Below are 24,513 nucleotides of genomic sequence, written 5' to 3'. Positions count from 1 at the left end.
CTGCGTGTAATTAATGGCACTCTTAAATACAATAAAAAGGCTACAAAGGCAAAAGATGTTCTTAGGGTCATAATCAGGGAATATCAGAATATAAAAAACACTGCCGTAAGTTTGATTCTTATTTTACTCCAGTCAGCTCATCTACACTTGCCACCCTTAACTTCATATACAGTCATTGCCACATTTTTAGGCGTCACTGAAACTAGGATGAGATAAAGGTGAAGAAGGGATTGACCAGAGCATCAGCTATTACTGTTATTATCAATATGCAAAGGTGGTGATTTTCTGCCTTCCCATTCCAGCACTTCACCATCCTGATTGTCAGGAAGCTTCTGCTGTCTGACCTAAATATCCCTTGCTGTGATAGAAACTGGTCAGCCCTTATCCTGCCCGCAGGGACTATGTAGAAGTGTTTATACCCTTGCTCTTTATTTACATATTTGAAGCCTATTATCATGTTCTCCCTAAGTTTTATTTATATTAACCAACTTAATTTCCTGCAACATTCCCTCACAGATTGCATTTCCCTCCTCTGGCCTACTCCTGATAGTCCAAATCATTCAGCAACGTCCCAAATGGATACGCTCCTCCAGCAGCGGCCATATCAGCACTCAGCAGAGTGTAAGAATTAGCTCAAGTATTACAGACACCACTTCTTGATTGGTGTGAGAATGGTGTTTGCCTTTTCTGCAGCAACGTGACACGGCTGCCTCATGTCCAGCCTGCAATCAATTATAACCCTTTTTCTGCAGCACCGCTGTTTAAGCTGATCGTTCCCTCGTGTTGGTACAATGAATTATCCCTACCTAATTAAGTTAAAGGTCTTGCATTTGTCCTTACTGAATTGTATCCTACTTCCTTCCAGACCATTTGATCTATTTGTCAAGGTCATTTTGAATTCTGATCCTGCCTGCCAGCGTGCTTGTGGCTTTGTCTTAGCTGAGAATTGTCTGCAAATTGAAAAATCACATTCACGATTCCCTCATCCACGTCATTCGTGAAAGCACTGAGGATTCCTGACCTAGCACAGACCCTTCTGGAAGCCCACTTGATACATTCTCCAATTAAACAATGACATTTACTTTGCAAATACGGATTTCCAGCAGATTATATACTTCAAACAGTGGCTTCCTTGGATCCATTTTGGGAAGTTACTGTTAGCTTGTATGGAGCCCAGAAATGCAAAAGATGACACAAACTAATAATGATGTCTCAATAAAACTATATCAAACGGTGACCATCAACTCTCTACTCTCAGTGGGCAGGCAAACATAACAGTGCCTACTCCACTAATACAAATTAATAAAACACAGTTCAGGTACCTTTGTGATATTTGTTGTCTTCAGTGTCACTTTTATAGCAATATCCCAAAACCAGGACCACGTTCTTGAGACTCCCTTTTCCAAAGAAATAAAACGTCAAGTTTAAATTACAAAGTTCCCATTAAAATTAAAGGACAGCAAGAGTAGATGACATCATGCCACTAAAAGCACAGAAAGCAGAGGTCAGTCAACCTGCCTCTTTATTCAAAATCACTAACCGTGAAAAACCCTGACACGAAAACAATATAGTTCATGTCTCTATTTAATGTAGGGGTTTATCAGGGTTCAAAGGCACAAGCAGTGGCTCAGCTGGCCGGCCCATCGAACAAGCCTAAGAACAAAGCACCCTATTATATACCACAAGCAGAGGCAGCAGAGTCACAGGAAACAGATGTCACAGGGAAGGGACAGGCTGCAAACGAAGTCCCAGCGCAGAGCAGAAACAGTGTGTGCCAGCCATCAGCTTGGTTACAAAGAAAACAAAACATTCAAATATGATACAAACTACCTAAAAGCGTTCCGAGCTAACGATGGCACGTAGGTGGGAAAAGAGAGTTAGCAGGGAAGTAGGAATAGGGGATGGGTCACAGAAGTTGCCTACTGAGTAACACAAAGGTCAGACCAGGGAGACGGGAGGGGCTGGATCACGGAGGGTAAGTTGAATGTGCCGGCGTTTCAGTACCAACTTCCTGCTGATTCCCAACAGGACCCGTTTATAAATGAATTGCAAGGTATATGGAAGCTGCTACACGTGCTCCCCATCCTACGGGCAGCACGAGGAGGGCGGCGACAGCAGAGGAGTGCAGGAGCCAGCCTGCACCCCTGGGCCACCGAGGGCTGGGGAAGGGAAGCCCTCCGCCTGCGGACACCCCACTGCAGCACTGCGCCCCACGCCTCCACACACCTCTTCACGTATGAAGTCCTACACGCTCCCCCAGGGAACAGATGAGGAGGGGGTCAGTTTCCGGGCTGTGGACAGACTGGAGTATGGCTTACTGGGAAAGCCCCAGTCTCGGAAGCACTGTGTGACCACACCGCGGTCTGTCCCCCACAGCACGTCCCTTCTGAATCAGCAAACGTTTCTAGCGGGTCCCCCAGAACTGCTGCAAGGTAGAGAGGGATTTTTCCTGCCCTGTGGAGATTTGCACTACATTCTCCTTTGATACTTCTGTAAATCCACTTATGGCGGATGAGGGCTGGTGGGAACCATACACCACTTCTTCCATATTCAGATTTTCCATCATTTTCATTATTTTTCTGCAACCAGTCCTATTCATGCTCCTTACAAAAGTGACTGGAACTTAAGTATAATGTTTCTTATTCAGACTAGGGCCCTTTCTTACGATATACGTCTAAATTTCCACTTGCAAAATGATTTACATATAAATCATTCTCTACTGTAAAGTCTCATGTCTATTAAAAGTCAATGTGTTAAGTGAGAGAATTAGAAAAAGACATTGTATTTCCATATTCATATATGAACTACAGATAAAACTGATGTCTCAATGTCTAGCAATCTCTTTTCCCTGAAATATTTACATCTGACTGACATTATATATTTTAATCTTAAATAAAACTATTTGATCCAACAATATTTCCCGCTATTCTCTCATTTCATGTGAGCAATGACTTACTATTGAAGAATTGCTCAGCAGCCTCAGTGCCATTTTTACTGATACTGTGAAAATCCCAGTAGAAACAATGTCCTGGAATTTAGGAAAAAACCCAACCCTTATAAATAATTGCTGGGAAAAGATGATCAAAAGAAGAATATATCAATCTTACTTTCCATTCTTGAGATTTGTGTAAATGCAGCTAAACTCTTCCTCTTGAAGTATTAACTTCTCTATACATAAAAATTTGATTAAAAATGTTGAGGTGACTAGGCACAAAAAATGTGAGACTCAAGGCTTTTTTAATCACACTGTATTATTCTATATAATATTACTGTCATCGATAGGGAAAGTTGAGTGAAGCAGAAATTTTGTTTTCATAGTAACTATTCTTTTCAAAATGCTAAAAATAAAATGTCCCTTTATAGTACTAATATCAGCGATCAGGACAAGTAAGACTGAAAATGCTGTGCTAGCGAATCTGGACTCTATAGCCGGCACTCTAACAGCTGAGGACTGAACAGACTCTACAAACTCGCTGTCTCAGGCAGAGGCAAGTCAGGGGAAGACGAAGGTTCTTTGACTCGCACAACACTGTCAAGCACTATGAGCTAACTGTAGCCTACGGATACCCCTGGTGCTAGAAAGGAAAAAACAGCCCCCAAATTAAGTTTGTGATGGTAATAAGAAAGCATCTGCAGCCGGCAACTGTAAAGTTTGCTAGGAGGGTTACATCGTGCCTCTTCTTTCTTCGTCTCTTCAATGGCAGCTTCTTTTTTTGACAGCAAAGACACTTCAAATCACACTGACAAGGGAACCCCAGAGTTTTTTTCTGAACACAGTGGAAGGTGATGGGAATCCACGTGTTGTGCCAGAGTTTACTTTTTGAATGAACGTGTGTTTTGAGCTTACCACCACTGCAGTACAATGAACTTTTGAGCTGCTATGGCCTTTATTACTTTTGGGCTCTAGAGGTGCAGGAAAGGCACAGGTGAAAGAAGTGACAACAGTCAAGAAGTGCCCCATGCTCAACTATGCTCCTCTGGCTGTAATTACCACCAAACCCCCACAACTACTGTCTGCCTACAGCAGCTCGAAACAGCTGGCCCTGGTGACAGAAACAGCACTTATGTACAAGTCTGCGCACTGAGCCCAGGTCTGCAGCGCTCTCCCAGCTCGGCTGTGGTCTGCCTGTGACCCAAACCTAAAACTATTCCTGAATAAGGATGGGAAAAGCAAACTAGGCAATAAGCAATTAAGGAAAAATTATGAAAACCTAACAAGCTCCGCAAACAGAAAAGCCAGAAATGTAAAACTTCAGACAGAAATAACGCAGGCAGACCCAGGTCATGCTGAAGACGGCTGGACAGAAGATGGTGAGAGCTGTGCTGAAGCACGGCACAAGGACCCGGTGGAGGTGGGGGGTGTTCACGTGCTGGTCAGTGACGAGCCAGGGAAGAGCTGCTGTTTTATGTGGGCGCAGGTATGACAGCCTGCTGGCGTTCAGCTAACACCAGCGTCTGACACCGGCTGAAGATGACAGTAGTGGAACAGAATGAAGGAACAAAACATGGAAAATGCGTATCTGTTCCTGGAACGCCGTGTCAGACAGGACACAGCAATCCTAAACTTTGCACTGATTTCAAAGCACTCATCATACGATGATTTTACTTACCTAGCTGAGCTGTTATCATGACTCTAACAGAATCACAGAAGTTGTCTATAACTCGTACAGGGCAACGTGTTGATAAATCAAGCAACAAGATATGTCCTCCTCCTGTCCCGATCCACAGTGCGGTATTTTTCTGCAGGCAAATTGTCTTCACTCTTCCAGAATAAGCCAGTTTATGTTTTGATTCCTTGTTTAATTTTTCCATTTTGTCCCTACAAGTTTGGAGAGAATTTGCATTAAAATCTGGCGGTACACTTTTCCACAACTGCTAAAACGAGTCTCTCAATACCAGCCTTCTAAACAATCATTCAACAAGACAAGCCACAAGAATCTCATGCTAATCAGTTGATTGACTTGAAACAAACGGGGATGAAAACTACTTGTGAGCCTACTTCTAAAACTACTTCTAAGACTTCTAAGAGCCAGCTGGTCTGCTTTATTTGGGAGGCAGGTATACTTCTCTGTTCTCTCCCAGCCTGCAGGAGGATGATGTCACTGCGAAGCGGGAGGGGCACGCCTGGAGCTGCTCCTAACCTCACCATGAAAATGAAACGGATGTGGCACGTTAAGGAAGAGGACCAATTTAAACGCAAATGAAAGTTGCCATCACTATTAATAAAATTCCCATCTCCTACTGAATCTGTGCACTGGCAAGGTGTGGCATGTGAAGGCACGGACCCCAAGTCAGTGAAGAAGTGACAACATTTATTGCGTACATAAATGCTGGTTCTATACAATCACTTACCTACCCAAGTTCTGCTCTGGAATGTGCCTACATGCAGCAGAGCACCTGGGAATTTGTCTACGTGTAGCAAACCAGTTGCTAATTACCACACACCTGCGGTTTCACTGCCAAATGTGGCCGCTTATCTGTATGCTAACAGTTCTGCCAATTCAGGCTTGTTTCTCTACAAGGTCAACTTATTTTTCACCCCTTACAGTGAGAGAAGACATTCTTACTCCAGGGATGCAGGAAATAACTGGATTCAAAAGCATTAGGACCTGAAGGACAGCTAAAAACTCTCTTTTTTACTTGAGCAGATTTAAATGAATCTTCTCAACATCACAGAAAAATTGTGAAATATAATCACTGAGATTCTATACGGGATCTTCTGAAGTTCTAGGCCAAAAGACGGGAAAGGAATTCCACATTTGGCCAAAGAGTTCCTTACCTCCAGCAGGTTAAGATACTGTGCTAGGGAAGGCAATCTGATACTCAGCTTTCTATGCATCATGCCGTCAATCTGACATAAAACACTTACTTCAGAAAATGTGCACAGTCAATTAGCTCAGAAAGTTTTTCTGCCTTCTTGTCCCAGATTTCCACAAAATGGCTGTTTTTCTTGGCCAAGTAGATGGATTTGTCTATTGCTATTGAAATAATGTTTGCATCACTGTAAGCGTTATGACAGAACCTGGAAGAGAGAAGAACTCCAGTTAGATGCACAGAAAAGACGTAGTAGAAAAACCTGACTATTATGAGAGGGGTTTGCTTCCCTCTGACTCTTACAGACTCATGCAGCCTTAAAACCGAACTGAGCTGGGATACAGCTGGATGGGTTTGCTGTAATATTCCTATAGTTTGACATAACTTCTCACAGTAATGGAGTTATGATGATGATATCCTTGGAGGCACATTAATGCCCCAAATCTATTAATAAATCTTTCCCATCTATCTTCTCAAATGACATATGCTCCCATCATAGCAAGGCAAACTCCACCTTTCTCCTGACATTCTTTCAATGTTTGGAGACATTCAATAATTCTCACAGGGCCCACTAGACCATAAAGGGTCACTCAACACAAAGATGACTAAACCTAAAAAGCAGCAGTGACATTTAGCTCACCCTGCTCTGCTCGTTTCGCTTCAGCTGACAGGCTTTTTGACTGTTTTCCTCCACATATGAATTTGTGTCTCATGCCAGATCTGTGCCTGCATGTATCAAAATATTATTGGTCCTGTAAATTAACAGTTAGCTTATTTCACTGACTCTTCATCGTGAAGAACTGCTCAAAATCACGAGCCCCTGGTAGCAGACACTCAGTAACACTGCTGCTTTCCCTAATGATACCTGGCTGTGACAACTTTGTTTTCAAAACTGTATAGAGTTTTTGCCCCCACAAAACCCAGATTATTCCTGTGACATATTTTGCATCTTGCCATTGAACTGCATTTTACTGAACTTTTAGTTTCTTGCTTTATATTAACACGTTATCTTCCAAAGCAAGTTAATTTCCCAGCATAATGGTATCCACTAGTGTAAAACCAAATACTGTTTTCCCTAGTCAGGAAAAACTTCTCTTAACTGCAGAGCAGGATTTGCCCATGTGAGAATTGTATCAAACACTCCAAAACCTCCAGTCTCTAATTTCCGGACAATGAGAAGTCAGATCATACATGATTTAACTATAAAGGGCAAAGATATGCACATGTATCAGACTGACAAACATGTAAGGACAAATACTACGCTAAGTATGTGTGTATAATTCTAAATAAAGTAAACGGGGCCTGGACAAATGTAATTGGGGGAGAAAAACCGATCAGTTGCATTTATACACTTTCTGAATAGATATTGACTTCATAAATCTTTATATATGCACATCCCTTGTTTAAAAGCAGCAATGAATGAACACTACTCAGTGATCTTATTTTAATGCACATTGTATTCTGCCTGTATTATGGAAGGAAAAGAACAGAAACAAGAGAACTCAAAAAATGAGCTCTAGAAGAAGACATTACATCAAAGTAGGGCCAGAAATCTTTAATGAAACAATAAAAGAGCCAAGTAAACTCTCTTATAAAAAAAGCTTACAGTTGACTTGTCTTTGTTTCAATGATTTTTTGAACAGAGAAATCACTAGTTAAGGCAATAATCTTTGTTCCACAGCCTCCCCAGATTATATTTTTTTCAGGTAAGTATGAGGATTCATTTAAGCACATCAATGGTGTGTTAACATTTCCTATAGTTAGTATCTTCAAAGGTGTGGCGCCTTTACACTGCAAGAAAAAAATACAATCTCTGTTAGAAACAAGGAGTATAAAGACACTGAGAAACTGTTAAAACAAGGCCACACAGCCTGCTGAAATAACTTTACACAGCCAGATTTTTGGAACCATTATCGTATCTTTCCAGAATGTTAGAGACTGAAAAGCACCGTAGTCTCACTATAGATGTCCCGCAGATATCCGTGTGCGTGAGCAGGAACAGGACAGAGCTGGGATTGATGCTTTCTGCAACCCCCGCTGCAGTTCAAGAACTAGATGGAAAGTCACATGTATCCCTTGGAGACATCCCACACTGGGCCAATATTCTGGTTCTACAATGGATTGCAACTTTATAACTCCTCTAAATTGCCTATGGTCAGGAGCTAACCCTCAGGAACCAGCTGATACAAAGAGCTCCCAGGATTTCTTTATCTGTTCAGTGAGTAGAAAACCTAAACAAATACTGTCTTTTTGAGGATATCTAGTCTATCAAAATTTAGTGTGAAACAAAAGAAAAAGAAGCTATAACTGCATAATTAAAGGAGATGAAAACTGTTAGAATACTCTTCATAACTACCATTAATATCACACTCTAGTCAGTTTGCCAGGACTTTCAGAGTCCTGTAACGAGAAACAATTTCCAGCTCTTAACTCTATGGGTTAAAACAGATATTTTAAACCATGTGCAGTTCCTCTAAGACAGCAGTAGAAAATTTTGAGTTTTAGAGAAGCAATTAAAAAATAAGCTGCATGAAATAAAGCTACTATTGGTAGCTGCTTTACATATTACTGATAGCATTTCATAGAACAGACAGCAAAGAACAGGTCTACCTTTACTGCTCTGTCTTCAAAAACTGCCAGGCTGCCATCAGCTGTGCCTACCAAGAAGAAATTCTTCTGTTTGCTGAAATAAAATAAAATAATGAATTCTAGAAATGCCTTAAGCAGCTAAGAAAAATTTAAATGAGTAGCCTCTAGTATTTCAAGAGTTTCACTGAATCCTAAAAGCAAATACAACCACCCGTGGTCAGGAATGTAGTCTCCAGATACACTGGGTGCAAAATTAAGTGAAAATACAGGCAAAAGCAGCAGTTGTTTGAACAAAACCGCATGAGTTTACAGATACAATTTTCTAAACATCTGCTTAGTCCTATTTTCAAAATGTAACTCAAAATATTTAAAATTCATTTATACCTTTGCTTTGAAAGAGAATTGCAGTATAAACAAGTGATGGAATCTGACATTTTCTGTAGACGATGCCTTCTTGTTTCATCATCTGTGTTAACTGCCCACAGAGAACCAGACTGGGTTCCTGCTACAATCCAGTTTTCTTTCTCAGTAGAAAGGGTCACTAAGGCCAAACTTAAAATTTTACTATCTGTAATATCCTGAGTCAGGAAGAAAAAAAAAAAAAGAAAAAAAAAAGAAAAAAACCCCTGGTTATGATTTCAGTAAGGGTAAATGCTAGTAAACTACTGGCAATAACAATAAAGTACAAACTTCACAGACCCTGGACAGAAACCAAGGCGTAACCTCCCATTAAGAAATCGAATTCCCTGTTAGCAGAATACATCTTCAACTGCACCATCTATCTTTTAAAGTGCTGGAAAGAACACCTAAGACAGAACACAGGAAAACCTCTAAGCTGAATGCGGAAAAAATATGTTCTCTCTATTCTAATGAAGGTCTCAAAGCCATCACAGAATTAAGCAAATGGAACTACACTGCAATATACGTTCAGTTTAATTGCTAACAATAAAAGTACTGGTCTAATATTTCTTTTTCTCATTTTAGAAAAACAAGCCATAGAATTTATACCAAAGCTACCGATTCAAATATGTCATGGTCAACAGATGGCAGACGGAAATATAACTTAACTTTGATGATGAGTCACATCCAGTTCTGGCACACGTTCACTGCATGTTAAGCCTGGGGAAAACCTTTTCTTTTTTCTGATGGCACAGGACTGGGATGTGCAAGTATCAAATGAATAGAGCTGGAGGGATACACCCAAAGTGGTACAAGGACGTGGCATCCATGGGAAGCGAGGAATCAGTAAGAGACTAGCTGGATTGTTAGGGGAGGTAGACATAACAAGGGCTGTAGAATTATTATTCCTTATTCTAGCCCCTGTGGTAGAAATAGCTTCCACCTGAGTGGAAGAAAGGAACCCAGTAGTGGAAAGACAGTATCATGAGAGAGTCCAGGCTGGATGGCAAGAAGAGAGGAAAAAGCAACTGCTTTTCTCCTTGATTTCATGGATAACAGCGATGACTCATTTATAAGCAATCTTTGTTCTCTCAAAGCTTAGCTTTCCAGAAGTAATAACCTGCTGTTAAAATGCAATTAATTCTTCCGAAATACATTTGGGTGCAGATTTTCTAAAAAATAAGAATAAATGGCAACTTTCCCACATACCTCACAAGTATGTCCATCTGTATTTAGGTTAACAAATGAAAGTTGTGCTTTTTCTGTATTGCCATTGCCTATCCAGACTCCTGCCTTCTTGCAGCTTTGATTGGCAGCTACCATGCACTCTGCTGTCGATGTGCTGGGTATTGAAATGTACCTCATCAAACAGATAAGCTCTGCGGAATTCAGGATCTCATAAACCTACGAAGAAAGCCACAATTCGCACATGGTAATAACAATGGCTTGTACAGCGATAAAAAACAAGCGATGGATAAACAATGTTTTATGGAATATGGACATGGTATCTCAGCAGGTCTTCTTACTTGTATTACCACTATTAATAAGCAAACTTTGTGCACTGAGCAACTTCATGCTGACTCCTATTTTTCTGTTAAAATTTCAGGAAGTCAATGGGGTTAAGGTATGTTTGAAAATTTCACCCATTTCAAAGAGCAATCTGATGTGATAACAGACAGCAGGTTTCAGATTCACACCGCTGTTCCTCCTCTCACATGCACGGAACAGTGAAGGTTAACCACAGTGATACTATACAACAGTCCTTTTGGCATAGCTTTAGTAAAGACCGTGAAGTAACCTGAAGCCTGTTTCGCTATAATCACTACACAGCAACACAGGGGAAAACAGCACACTAAGAATAAATGGTTGGTAGATTTGAATGGAACAGTTTGTCTTGGATGGCAAGAACAGGCAGTATTTCATGGCTGTTTCAGTTCCAGAAAGAACAACAGAAAAACCCTGTGCCTCTCAATAACTTCGAAGTCCCACTCCTTTGCAGAAAAAGCCCAACAACTTTGTGGGATTATCCATCACAACACCACAAATAAACACACTAAGTAATACCTGGGAAGATGTTGGTCGTTCCTGAGGGTTTTCCTTCAAACACTTTTTAATTAAATTTTCAACTTTAGGCCAGGGAGCACACCCGTATTCTTTGACAGGATCTAAAATATAAAATTAGATAACTTCTTAACCAGCCTTTACTATAGTTCAGAAATGAGACTTCTGAATAACTTTCTTCTTATTTAAGGAATTTGTCTAACTTCTTACAGAGCTGCTCTAAGAAATATTACTCTCTTAGGTAAAATATCAGCATGAACAGCTTGGAATTGCTCATCTGCCATTAGTTGCTAGAACATGAAGTGCTAGAGCTGGAGTTCTTTTCTTTAAAAGCAGTTAAAGCAAATGGATTTTGCTTTAACTTTTTCTTTAATGTCTCTATACCTGGGACTGAATCATATATGTCTGAGCTGTGTTTTGATTAATGCTGACCATTCAAGGGCATGTCATTTCAGTCTATAGTCTTTTCAATCCCTGTGAACATTTTTTTCCATTTATTCTTCTGTATTTGGACAGTATATGGAATACAGATGAACTTCCAATAAAATGTATCATACAGTGTTTACCAGATATGGAAGTTTAAATTTCCACTCAGTGCTTTAAATATGTATCTTATGACTATAGGTGCTGACCTCTCGAAGAAAAAAATCACTCCTGAATAATGGTACCTGTGTTGCTTTTCCTTTTAACTCCTCATAACCCACAGCAGTTATTCCAATCCTACATTAGCCAGAGGTAACATTAATGATAAATACCTGCAAATGAACACAATCTGTTCAGCAAATGGTAGGTATGCTGTTTACTTGTGAACACAGCTAGCCCCTTTTTTGGTGGAAATACACAAATGATGTGCATGTGCACAAATGGAACTGTCCTATCTCCAGAAACTAATACTTCTGACTATTTCATAGGGCTCATAATACAGAAAACAGCCCAATGGACAGTTGCACTCAAGAGGTACTTAGTCTTCAGTTCATGGGATGGCCTTTTCAGGGATGGGGTTTAAACTGTCTGAGCTATGAAATGGACTGTTCTCCTTGAGGAGCAGAAAAAGTTATAAACTCTCTTGTTTCTCTTAATGGAGAAGCCATGCCAGATTAAGTGGTATGGTTGCTTCCCTTTCCTGCATGGAGTAACTCTTCAGTCTTAAAGAATGCTTCATGAGCATACCCACTATTGCAGGGCAATAAATAAGAACGCCATGTTAAGCTTGTGGTACCATAAAAACTCAACAGCTCTTCACACAGAAGTTGCCAAATACTGAGTCACATTGTCCAGCTGACTACATCCCGTCCAGCCTGATAGTCTGTTTAATTTTCCTTCCAGGAGCCAACAACTACATGTTGTAATGCAGATGGAGCACGAAGAATGTCATGTAGCTGAGCAGGGACTTGACACTCTTGACAAGGTAAAAGGGAATTCCTATTAAAAACCTTTAGGGGCGGAGGCTCTTCTAAGGTAGTAGCACTTTCTTTTTTTAATATTTCAAGGGGTTTTGGAAAGATTCTAAGATGTGCAGTTTCACAATAATGGGTATTTTAACATAATGTATCAGGATCAAAGAACAGAAGTGGAATTGTGTTTAACTCAGTGCATGATATGCATTATCACAGTAACGTGTAAGGGTCAAGTCCAGACATGGTACTAGAAGGCACTTCAGAAACACCCATTTTAGCTAGATCTGGATAAAGTCCCAAGTATACAAAACCTTTATTTCTTTTTAAAGGGAGCCAGATAGATCCCTTGAAATTGCAATGAAGTTATAATCAATGTGATGTTGAATAGACACCTATTTTCAAGACTGTATGAAATTCAGAGAAGCTTCTAAAAATTGCTGTTACTTAGTCGTCTTCTCTGATCAATGTCAAACGTCAGATACAGTAAAACATGAGAGGTGTTATTTTTGGAGGAGGCAGGACAACTGGTCCATTTTAATGTTAAAACTTGAAGGAACAAGTCATACCTGGTAACTTTCCTTGTATTGCTAATTCATCAAATTCATTTGGAAACTTCAAGCCTTCCACTATTCTACCTCCTCCTGTTAAAATGTCGTAAAGCAGCAAGCCAAACGAATAAACATCAGCTTGCTGATTGTAAATAACATTTCCTCTGGCAACCTCTGGTGCTCGAAATCCTGCAAAAATAAATCATTCGTTAATAGTTATTCATACCAAGATGAAGCCATCTTTATCGTTTTAAGAGCAAACACTTATTGATGAAAGTGTCACAGGAAGTAAACCAAAAATGGCACGCTATTTCTGGGCTGGCGATAGTTTGCACGTGGCAGATCTCAAAAAATATCAGCCATCAGTATAAAGAAAGAAGACAGTACATCAGTTACAGTGCTCCTGCACCATTACATGTAAAATAATTAATTTATCAATGAATACTGAAAATGAAGGGCAAGTCTGCAGTCTTTACTGAAGGTCTAACATTTAACACTTGAAGTCACGCCCTCATGCACGATTTCCAAGAGCTAAAGGCACTTTTTGAAGTTGTTAAATTGTTCAGTGCTTTAAAATGGATGCTAATATGTTCTCTCTAAAGTCAGGGAACACTGCAGGTATTTATTGCCCTTAAAAGAAATTAATACCTACCTATGCATTACTGAAAATTAAAATGACAAATAATTTTATCACTATAATTTCACTATCACAATAACTGTACTAAAACAGGACAGCAAAAATATTACAATGAATGTATGCGATTTAATTTGTTCTTGTTTCAAACCTTTAGTATACTCCCTGGTTCTTCTAAAAGGGGTTAAGACATGAATAGGAAGAAAGGCCAAGAGGTATAAATCTGGCATCACAACTTGTAATATGACTAGGACTGTATTTTGTGATTTTGACTAGAATATAGATTTAAGTTACTTCTTACAAACTACATAAAAAACCATATTGGCTATTTTTTGGCATAACGCTCTGTAAAACAAAGCATTTTTCTGTACCTGGTGTGCCTTCAGAGGTTTTTATTCCCATTCGGCAACAATACTGGGCAATGCCATAGTCAGCTATTTTTGCAATAACAGCTGAATTGGGATATAGGGTAAAGAGCAACACATTGTGAGGCTTTAAATCACGGTAGATGATCATTGCTGAATGCAGGTACCTGTTAATCAAAAAACTATTTATTGAAAGCATTCATAATTCAGGGACGCATCTATACACACATACTGAATGCATTATTCCCACAACAGTGAATTGTGCTCTCAAAATGTCAAACATCACCAACACGATACTGCCTTATTGGATATTGACTTCAGAATTGTTCTGAAATGCTGTTTACTGATACATAAACATTGCAGTACCAAGTCTTATCTGAAGTTGTCACTGGCACTTTGAAATCTGAATCTTAGAAGTTTAAGCTTCACTGGTCCCTTTGCAGGTTTTGTCCTGAGGACGTTCATGGACTTCCAGAACTTTAAAAATGCACTAAATTAATTGCTTTGACATTTTAATAAGAAATCAACAATCACATAGAAATTCCACCCAGAGCTCTTGCTATTTTTCTATTTATATGAGCACCACTTATCAGCAGAAAAAAAACAGGTAGCAAAAGTTTGTGTCATATATCAGCTAATCAATCATTAGAATAGGAGCATTTGTCTGACCCAGGGAATGTTCTGCTTGAGATATAAGAAAATAGAAGCTTTTCATTTGCAGTAGATCCTACTTGCAGCTGTACCCTGTTTTTACAGCAATGTAGAAGTCACACTTGCCTTAAGCCATCAGCCACATGTAGAGCTATTCTGTGCTGAAGTGTTCTAGTTAAACTTGCATTGTCTTGTTGAAGCAAACGATCAAGAGATCCTTTAAGGGCTAATTCCATCACCAGCATACGGGGACGGATTGCAGCAGCCAGCAGAGACACTAAACTGGGGTGATGGAGGTGACAAAGCACTGCAAGCTCCTGTAAATTGTAAAATCAGATGAAATAATGCAAATAGCATAATCTCTGTAACTCTGAAGTAAACTCAGAAATTTTTCGGAGTGAAGTCTTACAATTTAGTTAAGCATTTTAAGCTCTTCACTAGGGTTGGTATTCCAAGAGCAGCACTAACAGAAAAAAAGGCAGTATTTCTTACTTGTCTTAGGAGCCTGAGGGAAGTATGTTTATTGAAAATCTTTACAGCAACCTCTTCTCCACCATAGGATGCACGGTACACAGATCCAAACCCACCATCACCTTTTCAACGATAAAATTGAGAAGAGTATTAAAAACTAAGGGATATCACCATTTCTCAAAAAAATAGCTGAAAGTATACAATTTTAAAATGCGTGGATCATCTACTGTGTTAAGCTTCCTGATCAGTAATCTAAACACATTAAAAAGTGCCCTAGCATACACGTTAATGCAAAATGGAAAACTCAATAACCTGAAATTCAGAATACCTTAAAAAATACATTGCCACAGAAAAGAAATCTCTAAAATGTTTTCCATATGTTGCAGAACTGACTTCCATAGATTTGTTTTCATAAGGTCTGTAAAAAACCCTATAAAATAATGCCTACCCAAGAGAAATTCAGGAGCTTCATCAAATTCCAGGTCATCATTGTTCAACATTATATCTCTAGGCAAATCAGCCAGTATCAGATCAGGAGCAATCTGAGCTATTGGAATGGTATGTCTTGGTTGATCTGGATTTACCAAAAGGTCACCTGAGAAAAACAAATGAAGTAATTACAAAACTCACAAGGGTAGTCATCATTCAAAAGGCACTGAAAGGTACACGGATCTCTGTGAGTGCATATGATCAACATACCTAAAACTAAATTCATATATGTGTATATATATATGTATGCACATACACAAGCATACACGTACATATATATGGAACAGCATAATAATTAAGTTTGCCATTCAACTTAATGTATCTTACATGTTTAAGTATTTCCAAGATTCTGTATATGTACCAATCAAATCTGAGAGCAACTGCTGTCATACAACACCAAACTAACCAAGATATTATCATTCTGTCTATAAAAAGAAAGAATTCTGTTAGTATGTAGAATGTAATCCTGAAAATTACCTTTTAAATTACTGCTGTACGTGGTCCAGCCAAAAGATCTAGTATCAGTTTTACTATGTGCTGGATTCAATTCCATGTATGAAGTTGCATTATCAGTATCATCAGTAAATGATTCTTTTCATTATTGCAATTTATACATGACTATATAGAGAAGCTGCAAACTGCCCCATATTCTACACTTACACAGATGGCTCTTGCATTAAAAAAAAAAGAACAAATTGTTTTTGACTTATATTGTAATTATTTCTTACAGAAATGAAGTACTTTTAAATAATGTGAAGTACCCAAATGCCATAAAGGGGATGTCATGTAATATTTATCTACATACATATGGACCTCTATACACCTCAAATGGCATATATACCTTCTTCAGCTTTTTTAAGTAAGTCATCAAGTAGTATTTTTTGGTGTTCTTCACCATCCTGAAAGCTGTACAGAGCCCATTTCTTCAACAGTGTTTCCCCTTCACCACATACATCTATATCCAGCAAACCTGGAAACCATTCTTCCATAAGAGAATCTATGTGATCCACAACTTGCCCCAAAAGGATGCACCCTTTAAGAAACAGAAAGAGGGAAATTACAGCTTTAATCTGCCATACTTGTAATTACAAAGCTAAACTCTACATTCCAAAGGCAAAAGCACAACAAACCAAAATACCAAGCTGTAATCAAACTGAAGCAAAAACCAGGCTCAGGAATAATTAACCTTTTCTGCAAGAAGGTGCTGTAATTTTCAAGAAGCTGTCTGGGTTGTTGTCAAATGCTGCTGATTCCACTAGACAATAAGCTTCAGGAGACCAATTCAAGTAGATGCCTTGTCTCCAATACATTCTGTTAGGACGAAGAGCTCGCTCTAGAAAATACAAAATTAGATTAAAAATCTGATCGCCAATATGAAGGTCATATTTTAAAATATTTGGAATAATTCATGGTAATTTACATAGTTAATTATAATTGTAGGTTTATGCCTACCCAAATAACAAATAAAATAAAGGCTACATCACTGCAGACAGAATAACCCCACAAAAGCTGAATAATACATCAATTGGTATATGGCTCTGTAAGGCACATCCACATACTCAATATTTAATCAGATGGTATGTCACATAGCAGGAGATGCATGCAGGGATTACAGAAACACTTAGGTACTTTCAGAATATCTTATGTAACATATGAAATAAAAGTAAATTATTTAAATTTTTCCTCTATCACACACTCATGAAATAGCAAGATGTGACTGGAATTCTGTGCTTGGGAGGGAATTGAATGCCAGGAGAGCAGGCAGTTATAAACCATATTTGTAGAGCATTAGCAATGCATATTTTTCATACTTTACTTGTCACTAGTATTCATAAATTACACGTTAAAAAAAACCACAGATGAATGAAATGGCAAAGATCACAGATAATTCTGTGCTTTGACAGGAGAACTATTAGAAAAAAATTAAAGACACCTCCTCCCTCCCCTTCCCCCTTCTGATAAAAGCAAAGTTCTTAGACTTTCATAAAGGAAGAACAAACAAACCTGAAGAAAAGCAGTTTGGTTTTCTGTGGAAGATCTATTCTTTCCTATTTGAAAGAATGTGAAGGAGAGAAATAGGTTGCTTACAACCTTCAATTTCTTTTGCACGCCACTGTAAAGATCAGGCACTATCTGTTCCTGGATATTTCTAAGTTACAGAAATGACCACTGTTCTTTTTCTCATATTTGTGAAGTGGCCAGCAAAACAACTTTGGGTATTAGAGCTTTAACATGCAGGTATTGGCATTCAAAGCAAACATGCTCACTCTTGCTTTTGAAGATAAAAGGTATGTACCTCTTCCTGATAGCATGTAAGGTGATATTTCAAGCAACCTGTTGATCAGCCTGGACCAAAATCCCATAGGAAAGTACGGCATCTCATAAAGCCTGATGATAATTTCTGAATTCTCACAGTGGGGAAGCTCTATAACAGGCCTGTGATCAGACAAACTGAAAGAATAAAAATATTAGGCAGTATTTAATAGTGTACTTTATTCCAAACTGACTGATGAAATACATTATTTATTATGTAAAATATATTATTTATTGATGAATGAATGATTAAAATGATCAAGGAGCAGACAGATAGTGTATTTGCTTATTCTGTATGCTTGTGCTAGAGTGAAGTTCTGCTGTAATTTAAACCCAACAGAACTTCACTAACTTTGAAGAAACTCTAATCAATGCAACCATGCAACACACTCTCCATTAAGCAACATAAACATTATTAAACACATCAGGGAAATCTGTAACTCAGGCAAAGGAACTGTGCTATTTGCTTCAGATAAAACAAAAAGATTGCATCCAAATTCGTAACACTTTTTTTGTGACCACATTTAATAGCTAGACTGTTTGGAGGAGATATCGCCTCTGAGTAACCTGACTATGATTTTCACTCCAAGCAAACAGGCTACAGAAATTCATGGTTATATTTTATATTGCCATAAATATCTGTAATGCTGGCACACTGTAATGTAAAGCCAAATTATAATTTTCCTGCTGTAGTCTCAAAGCATGGTAAGTGTAAAAGAAATATTATCCTCATGAAGCTTTTTATCATTTATAGATTCCATTTACCTACCACGCTAATATAAGTTTTATCTGCTACAAGTTCAGCTTAACATGTCTGAAAGCATTTACTAAAACGTAGTGTAATAAGTATATATCATGCTTTCATATATCAAATTGCTTTGATGATCAGTTAAAATAGTTAGCCTGATGCGGAGGTTTTTATTTTGATCAATCTCTTTGGCTGTCATTTGTGGGTTTAGCTCTTCGCTTACCTGCTTGGGATTAGAAGTTGATCCTCTCCTAATGGCAAAGCAATCTGAAACTTTTCCAGAAGCTTAAAGTATTGTGACATGTAGATCTTAGGAAACTTTCTCTTCTTTAAAAGGAATTTTTCCACATCTGAACGCTTTACAATTCCCTTAGGATATTTAGAAAAGCCTTCCACTTTCACTGTCAGAATCTTTCAAAAAAACCCACAACAATTTCAGGCATATAGTCATCATTAGATCACATTTTTCTGACAAACTTTGTTCCCTGGAATATTTGGTATCCTATTATTTAGGTGGAAATTTAGGTGGAAAAAATGAACTCCATTTCACAGTGAAACCAAACATTTCCATAATGCTAGCCAGCAAGAAGACAGCAGTGAAAAAATTTGAAGCCACTGTGCGTTATTCTTCAGTAGCTTTGACTGTGTGTTGTGATCTTCTAGGTCTTTTTAAACTCTTAATTCCACCAGCTTTAACAGCTCAAAAAACTTACATTTTTGCCACCCCATTTCCTGCACTGAATGAAAGGTAAAGTTTCAGAAGTTTGGAAATCTGGATCTATACAAAATATTTTGAGAGTGTTTCTAGATCAACACTCCAACCATGGTTTCACTTGAGCAGTCAGTCTGCCATACTTTTGTCCCAACATGTGAAACCATCTCACTTGCTCTCCTCTGCCATCAATACCAAACATACAACGACCCTTCTTCCCCCACTCTTACTACTGTAACCCAGAGTTCCAGCTTTCACCTCAACCTATTGCAACATATTGCAGAATTACTTTGCATCCGTGGAGTTTTTCTATTCTGTATGTATTCTTGTGTCTGGTGCAGCTTAAGAACATAAAACCACTGAGACAGAGAGCTGTCTGGAAAGCAAAGGGAACAGAAAGAGCCAGGTAAACCAATCTGGGACCTGAGAAAATTCTAGATCATGAAAGAGTAAAGAAATGGTGAAGAAGAATCACTGGTAAGTTACAGTGGTTTCAGGCAGGGGAAAAAGTTCCATGAATGTGTAAACAAAAAATAATCAGAGTCTCACCTGTGCCATGATTTTACATAGCCACTTAGGATCTACAAAATACAGATCTCTTAGCTGTAGCGCTGGGTCTTGAAAATGGAGGAGTACACCTGTGCAAAGAATATTTTAATTAGCAATACATTTGTCAAGCTCCACTAAAAGTAAACACCCCACTCTGGACTGTTTTTGTTTTGTGACTTGACATAAGCAATTTGAATAATAAATACAGCTATTGAATTTATGTCAATATCTCGAGAAAGTAGAATGCAATCATTGTTTGTTCAGCTTTACCTTTATTTTCAGGTGGTTTGTTAGATTTGTAACCTGACTTGCTATACTATTCAAGTTACTACAACAATTGCATCTTTCTTCAGAAACAGCAGGTATGATGTTTTCAAGGAGGGGTCAGAGATATAAATTGTTACAGTAGTGACCCTCTGTATCATGGAATTCCTTTACGACATAATAAGCTGGATTATCAAACTAACGTTACCAAGTGTAAGCATTTCAGCTCAACACTTTGTGGCGTTTAAAAACATGTACAAGTCTGTCTGCTGCGGATTTACCACAAAGTGCTAACAAACATACATTTGAAGGTAATATTTTACCTGATTCATTCAGAAAGTGAATTGCGTGAGGGAGTTCATTTTCATCCAACTGTAACTGGCTTTCTTGTACCAGTTCCAGTAAATGTTTCTGATCAATCACGGGAAATTCAGTTGGGACATTTTCCCGTTCCAGCAGAATTCTCTTCTCTAACTCCAGGTAGCTGTCAGGAATTAGTTGGCCAACGACTGGTTGATCTCTGATCTGTATAATTAGGAATAATAATCTTAAATGTATTAATTTATTAATGTGAAAAGCAGACAATAAATCAAGATATAAGGTGGAAATGTCCACTCAATAATAGCAGCAGAAGGAAGAACACTCACTCACGTATTGACTAACATGACTTCTGAAAGTTAGATGTAACTAATTCTTCTTTCAAAATTATAATATGAATGTCTTTCTATAAATGAATACTCAAAATATTTCCATATTACATGTACATAAAAAAAAATTATGTCTTCTGAGAAGACATCAGTTCAAAGAGAAGCTTTGATTTGAAGTGAAAGGAAACTATTCACTGTATGAACAGATGACGTCATACATCTCAGGTTAACACAAGACTAGGCAAATGAGGAAAAAAAAAAAGATACTTCTTGTCATCTGTAATATCACTAGACATGTCTTTAGATAAACTGGGGGCAAAAGGGTAGTACGTCAGTTAAAAGTTTCCACTGCTGACAGTCAGCAGGCAAAAGGAGAGGAAGAAATAAGTTTAGCCAGGTATGTAACACTTAAGGGAAACAGAGTCAGGTGCTTTGCCCATTTCTGGAGTGTGATCTCCTTTCTGGACACATCCTTTGACCTTTGGTGTTAGCTGGCTCCTGACCAGGTTTTTCTTTCTCCATGGGTGCTGAGCTAGCAATTTTTTAAGGAAATGGAAAACAATTCCCCCAACATTTCCAAACTGGTTGCTTAGTTTGTGATTTTCCTCTCAAAGAAGTTAAACACCAATGCACTGTGGCATTTTTATGTATCAAAAATGTAATTAGCACCTTGTGAAAATGTAACTAGTATCTTGTGTAATTTCAAAGACTCAGAGCACTTGATGACAATGTAGAAAACTCACTTTGTCTAACTTCTAAGCAGGTAACTCGTAACACTCCTTTCACAAAGTGTCTATATTATTTACAGAAACTACCTCCTTTACTTCAGGCTACCTTACATTTCCATAGAAGTTTAAAGATCAGCTTAAGTCATAGACACAAGAGATGTGGAGGTTACAGGAATGATTTTTGTGTACCTATGAGTGAAATGTTTTCATAAAGCAGAACTTCTCCTGAGCGTTGAAGAAGTATGGTAAGATATAGGGCACCATACAGCTTTACAAACTCATTCATGCTTACTGGATGTATGAGAAGTGGAATTAACCAATTCCATCTGAATAGGCCACCTCATTGCCACTTAGCACTGGTTAGCTATTCCTTAACTGTGGAAGGAAGTTATGCACATTATGGAAGTGGCCAAGCTGGTAGTTTCTGAGAGAGAAACAAGAGGTGTGCACACGCTTTCTCTCCTTTGTATCACCACCACCGTGAGGCTGGTCATAAATACAGCATTTGCTCTAACACATTTTCTCAGCAGTAATTCAGAAGAAATTTGGGCTCTGCTATGATTTATGAAGTTCTGCCATAGACTTCAGTAGCCCAGGACATCACCTTTTCTCTTTAACATGTTATGACTGATATAGTATCAATGAAAAAAATAAAATTATGTATATTCTTTTTGCTACGGATTGGAACCTGTCTGTCTATAAGCTCCATGCCTGGGCTAGTCTCTTCATGCTTGTCATGCACACTTACAGCTTCACGCTGTGGCTAAGGAGATAGCAGGGAATGAGCAGTAGGGCTGACTTTGGAGACAACAGAACTAGAAGTGCAGATTCTCCAGTAGGAGGATCATTCAGTCCAAGGGGTTGTCTTTTCCTGCTTTAATTCACATTTCTCTTTGTAGGAATAGTTTCATACTTTGTTAAACGAAGTCAGTAAATGGAGAATTAGTTGGGCTTTCAGAAAACATAAAATCTTATTTCCTGCTCCCCTGAAATCTTGCAATACTTATTATTTCAATTACATGCTGCCATCCCACAAAAAAAGGTTTTGATCAGATTTCTTTGTAAAAAAAAAAAAAGGCTTTTTAAAAAATAAATATTCTGTTTGTGGCCCTAATGCTTGAAAACACAGTTTAGCTGAGGTATTTACTAAGTTGATTTTTTTGGTAGAAAATGGAATTGAAAAAACCCCGGTGATTTTCCTTCATGATTTCGCTGTGTGTGACATTTTATAGAAGGCAAGATGAGTTTGCTGTCACACTAAAAATATATTTATTTATGTTTATGTATTTATGTTTATTTATGCATTAATGTTTTAAAAAATCTGTTTACTTAATTAAAACAAGGATGTTTTCAACATTACTAACAGTATGTAGCTTACCTTGAAACGAAGACTCTCCTTTATTATGATTTTCCGAAGTCTGATAATGGAATCTGATTCTTCCGTAGCATTCACAAAGTGATAATCTTGGATTGCTGGGAAGCCTCGCTTATTCAACAGCTCTCTAGTAATTTTACTCATGCAGGCCTTACGTTGCATTTCGTCAGAAACATCTAAGTGAGTGCCAACAAGAATGACGGGGGACGTGGAAGCTCGAGCCTGTTAGTAAGATCCATACAGTCAATTAACTCAATAGTGACTGTTGATCTTATTGTTTTATATCCACATAAAATGTGAGCAATTTAGCAAAAAAATCAATATAATGAAAGTAACCATTCCCCCCTCTTTAAATATACCTCTTTTAAAATACATCAGCCTACAAATACAAAACATACTTTTTAACATACAGGGAGCAGACTATTTTAAAATAAAAATACTAAAAAAATCAGATTTTTCTAAAAGGAAACAGTATAGATGCGGATTTCAAACTTTGCAGACTAATAACATTGTCAGCAAAATAAAGGGACAACTGTATTTTTCATTTAAAATGCCCAGCAAAAGGAAAAGCAAAGTTGTCTGCTAGTTGTCATCAGAACAGTGCAGCAATGGAACATCAGGAAATACTGCACAGCAAAGAACACATCAGAAATAGCCTTTATCAACAGTAAACTGACTGTAACCCTCTGTCCTGTATCATTGCTCAAGGTGAAAAGGGTCAAATCCACAAGTTTAAGAAAAAAGATCAGTATACAAAATCTTTATGTAATTGCATTGCCCAGCCATGGCTAACCATAATACAAAAGGAAAAGATAAGTAATGCTCACTCACCATGGAGTGATTCCACCAAATGAAAATAAAACACAGCAAAAGAAAAATATATAGGCAGATTCTCAGATCAATTTCCCTACCACAGTCCTGGAATCATTCCTGTTAACAATAGGATGCTAAACATACATTTAAGGCATGGTTTCAAACCTGCATCTAGTCAGTTTTAAATTAGTCAAATTCTTATTTCCCCCTGAATTTGCAGTGGCATAAAAGGAAAAGCAGGTTTCACTCGTCATCCCTTTAATACTACCCCTTTCTCATTTTTACTAGTCAACTCCAAATATTGCCAGAACGTACGAACCATTCTTTTGCACATCATTCTGTACATTTTAAGTACAAAATGTTGCTGATCATGTCTTTGTATGTCTACAAATATTTTCATATCCAATATATGATGTATCTCAGCTCTTATTTAATCTTACTACTTTTATTTGCTGAAGAGCTTCTTTCTTCTTCCTCTATCTAAAAATATTTGCGGTTAATTTGCTGTTCATCAACAGCTCCCTGGAAAGTGGAATTCCATTCTGTACGTATCTATGACTTACCTTGATGTTAAAAAGCCATGGCTTCATAGCATCCACCTCTGTTTGTCCTTTGCTGAGATCATAAACAGCAAGATATAAAGCTCTTTGGGTCATAAAATGAGGATGGGTACTGTAGAACTCTTCCTGTCCTAATGATAAAAATTTTCTACTGTTTAGTACTTTTCTCACTGAACATCTTCAGATCACAAAAAGGTGGCAGAATACTTATTCTCAGATCACTAATCCACAAATTAATTAATGCTTACAGAAGATTACCGAAATTGACAGAAAACGTGTAATAACCACACCTTTTACGTAGGTATTCTGTGGTAGCTCATTGACTGAAGTGTATGTTGAAATATGTAAGTTGGTTTTAAATCATGAAGTGTAAGATTTAACAACTG

The 24,513-nt window shown here is 38.1% G+C and overlaps 1 protein-coding gene across 2 annotated transcripts in view; it reads right to left on the bottom strand.

The window, feature by feature from the left end:
* Positions 1-24,513, bottom strand: part of LRRK2 (leucine rich repeat kinase 2) — a 72,889-nt gene that overhangs the window by 4,901 nt on the left and 43,475 nt on the right. For both annotated transcript variants that reach the window (XM_040594614.1, XM_040594615.1), the window contains 21 exons: positions 24,131-24,258; positions 22,758-22,976; positions 20,328-20,529; positions 19,741-19,829; positions 18,703-18,890; positions 17,715-17,869; positions 16,605-16,751; positions 16,260-16,451; positions 15,378-15,524; positions 14,951-15,051; positions 14,585-14,775; positions 13,814-13,974; positions 12,827-12,997; positions 10,867-10,967; positions 10,012-10,206; positions 8,788-8,981; positions 8,425-8,497; positions 7,421-7,605; positions 5,870-6,022; positions 4,611-4,819; positions 1,323-1,397 (listed from right to left, as the gene is read on the bottom strand). In XM_040594614.1, the coding sequence (XP_040450548.1) occupies positions 1,323-1,397; positions 4,611-4,819; positions 5,870-6,022; positions 7,421-7,605; positions 8,425-8,497; positions 8,788-8,981; positions 10,012-10,206; positions 10,867-10,967; positions 12,827-12,997; positions 13,814-13,974; positions 14,585-14,775; positions 14,951-15,051; positions 15,378-15,524; positions 16,260-16,451; positions 16,605-16,751; positions 17,715-17,869; positions 18,703-18,890; positions 19,741-19,829; positions 20,328-20,529; positions 22,758-22,976; positions 24,131-24,258 (3,276 nt within the window). The remainder of the gene's footprint in view (positions 1-1,322; positions 1,398-4,610; positions 4,820-5,869; positions 6,023-7,420; positions 7,606-8,424; positions 8,498-8,787; positions 8,982-10,011; positions 10,207-10,866; positions 10,968-12,826; positions 12,998-13,813; positions 13,975-14,584; positions 14,776-14,950; positions 15,052-15,377; positions 15,525-16,259; positions 16,452-16,604; positions 16,752-17,714; positions 17,870-18,702; positions 18,891-19,740; positions 19,830-20,327; positions 20,530-22,757; positions 22,977-24,130; positions 24,259-24,513) is intronic.

The sequence above is a fragment of the Falco naumanni genome, chromosome 5 (assembly GCF_017639655.2).
Source record: "Falco naumanni isolate bFalNau1 chromosome 5, bFalNau1.pat, whole genome shotgun sequence".
In the NCBI taxonomy this organism is placed as follows: Eukaryota; Metazoa; Chordata; class Aves; order Falconiformes; family Falconidae; genus Falco; species Falco naumanni.
This window is presented reverse-complemented; position numbering and strand designations above follow the sequence as displayed.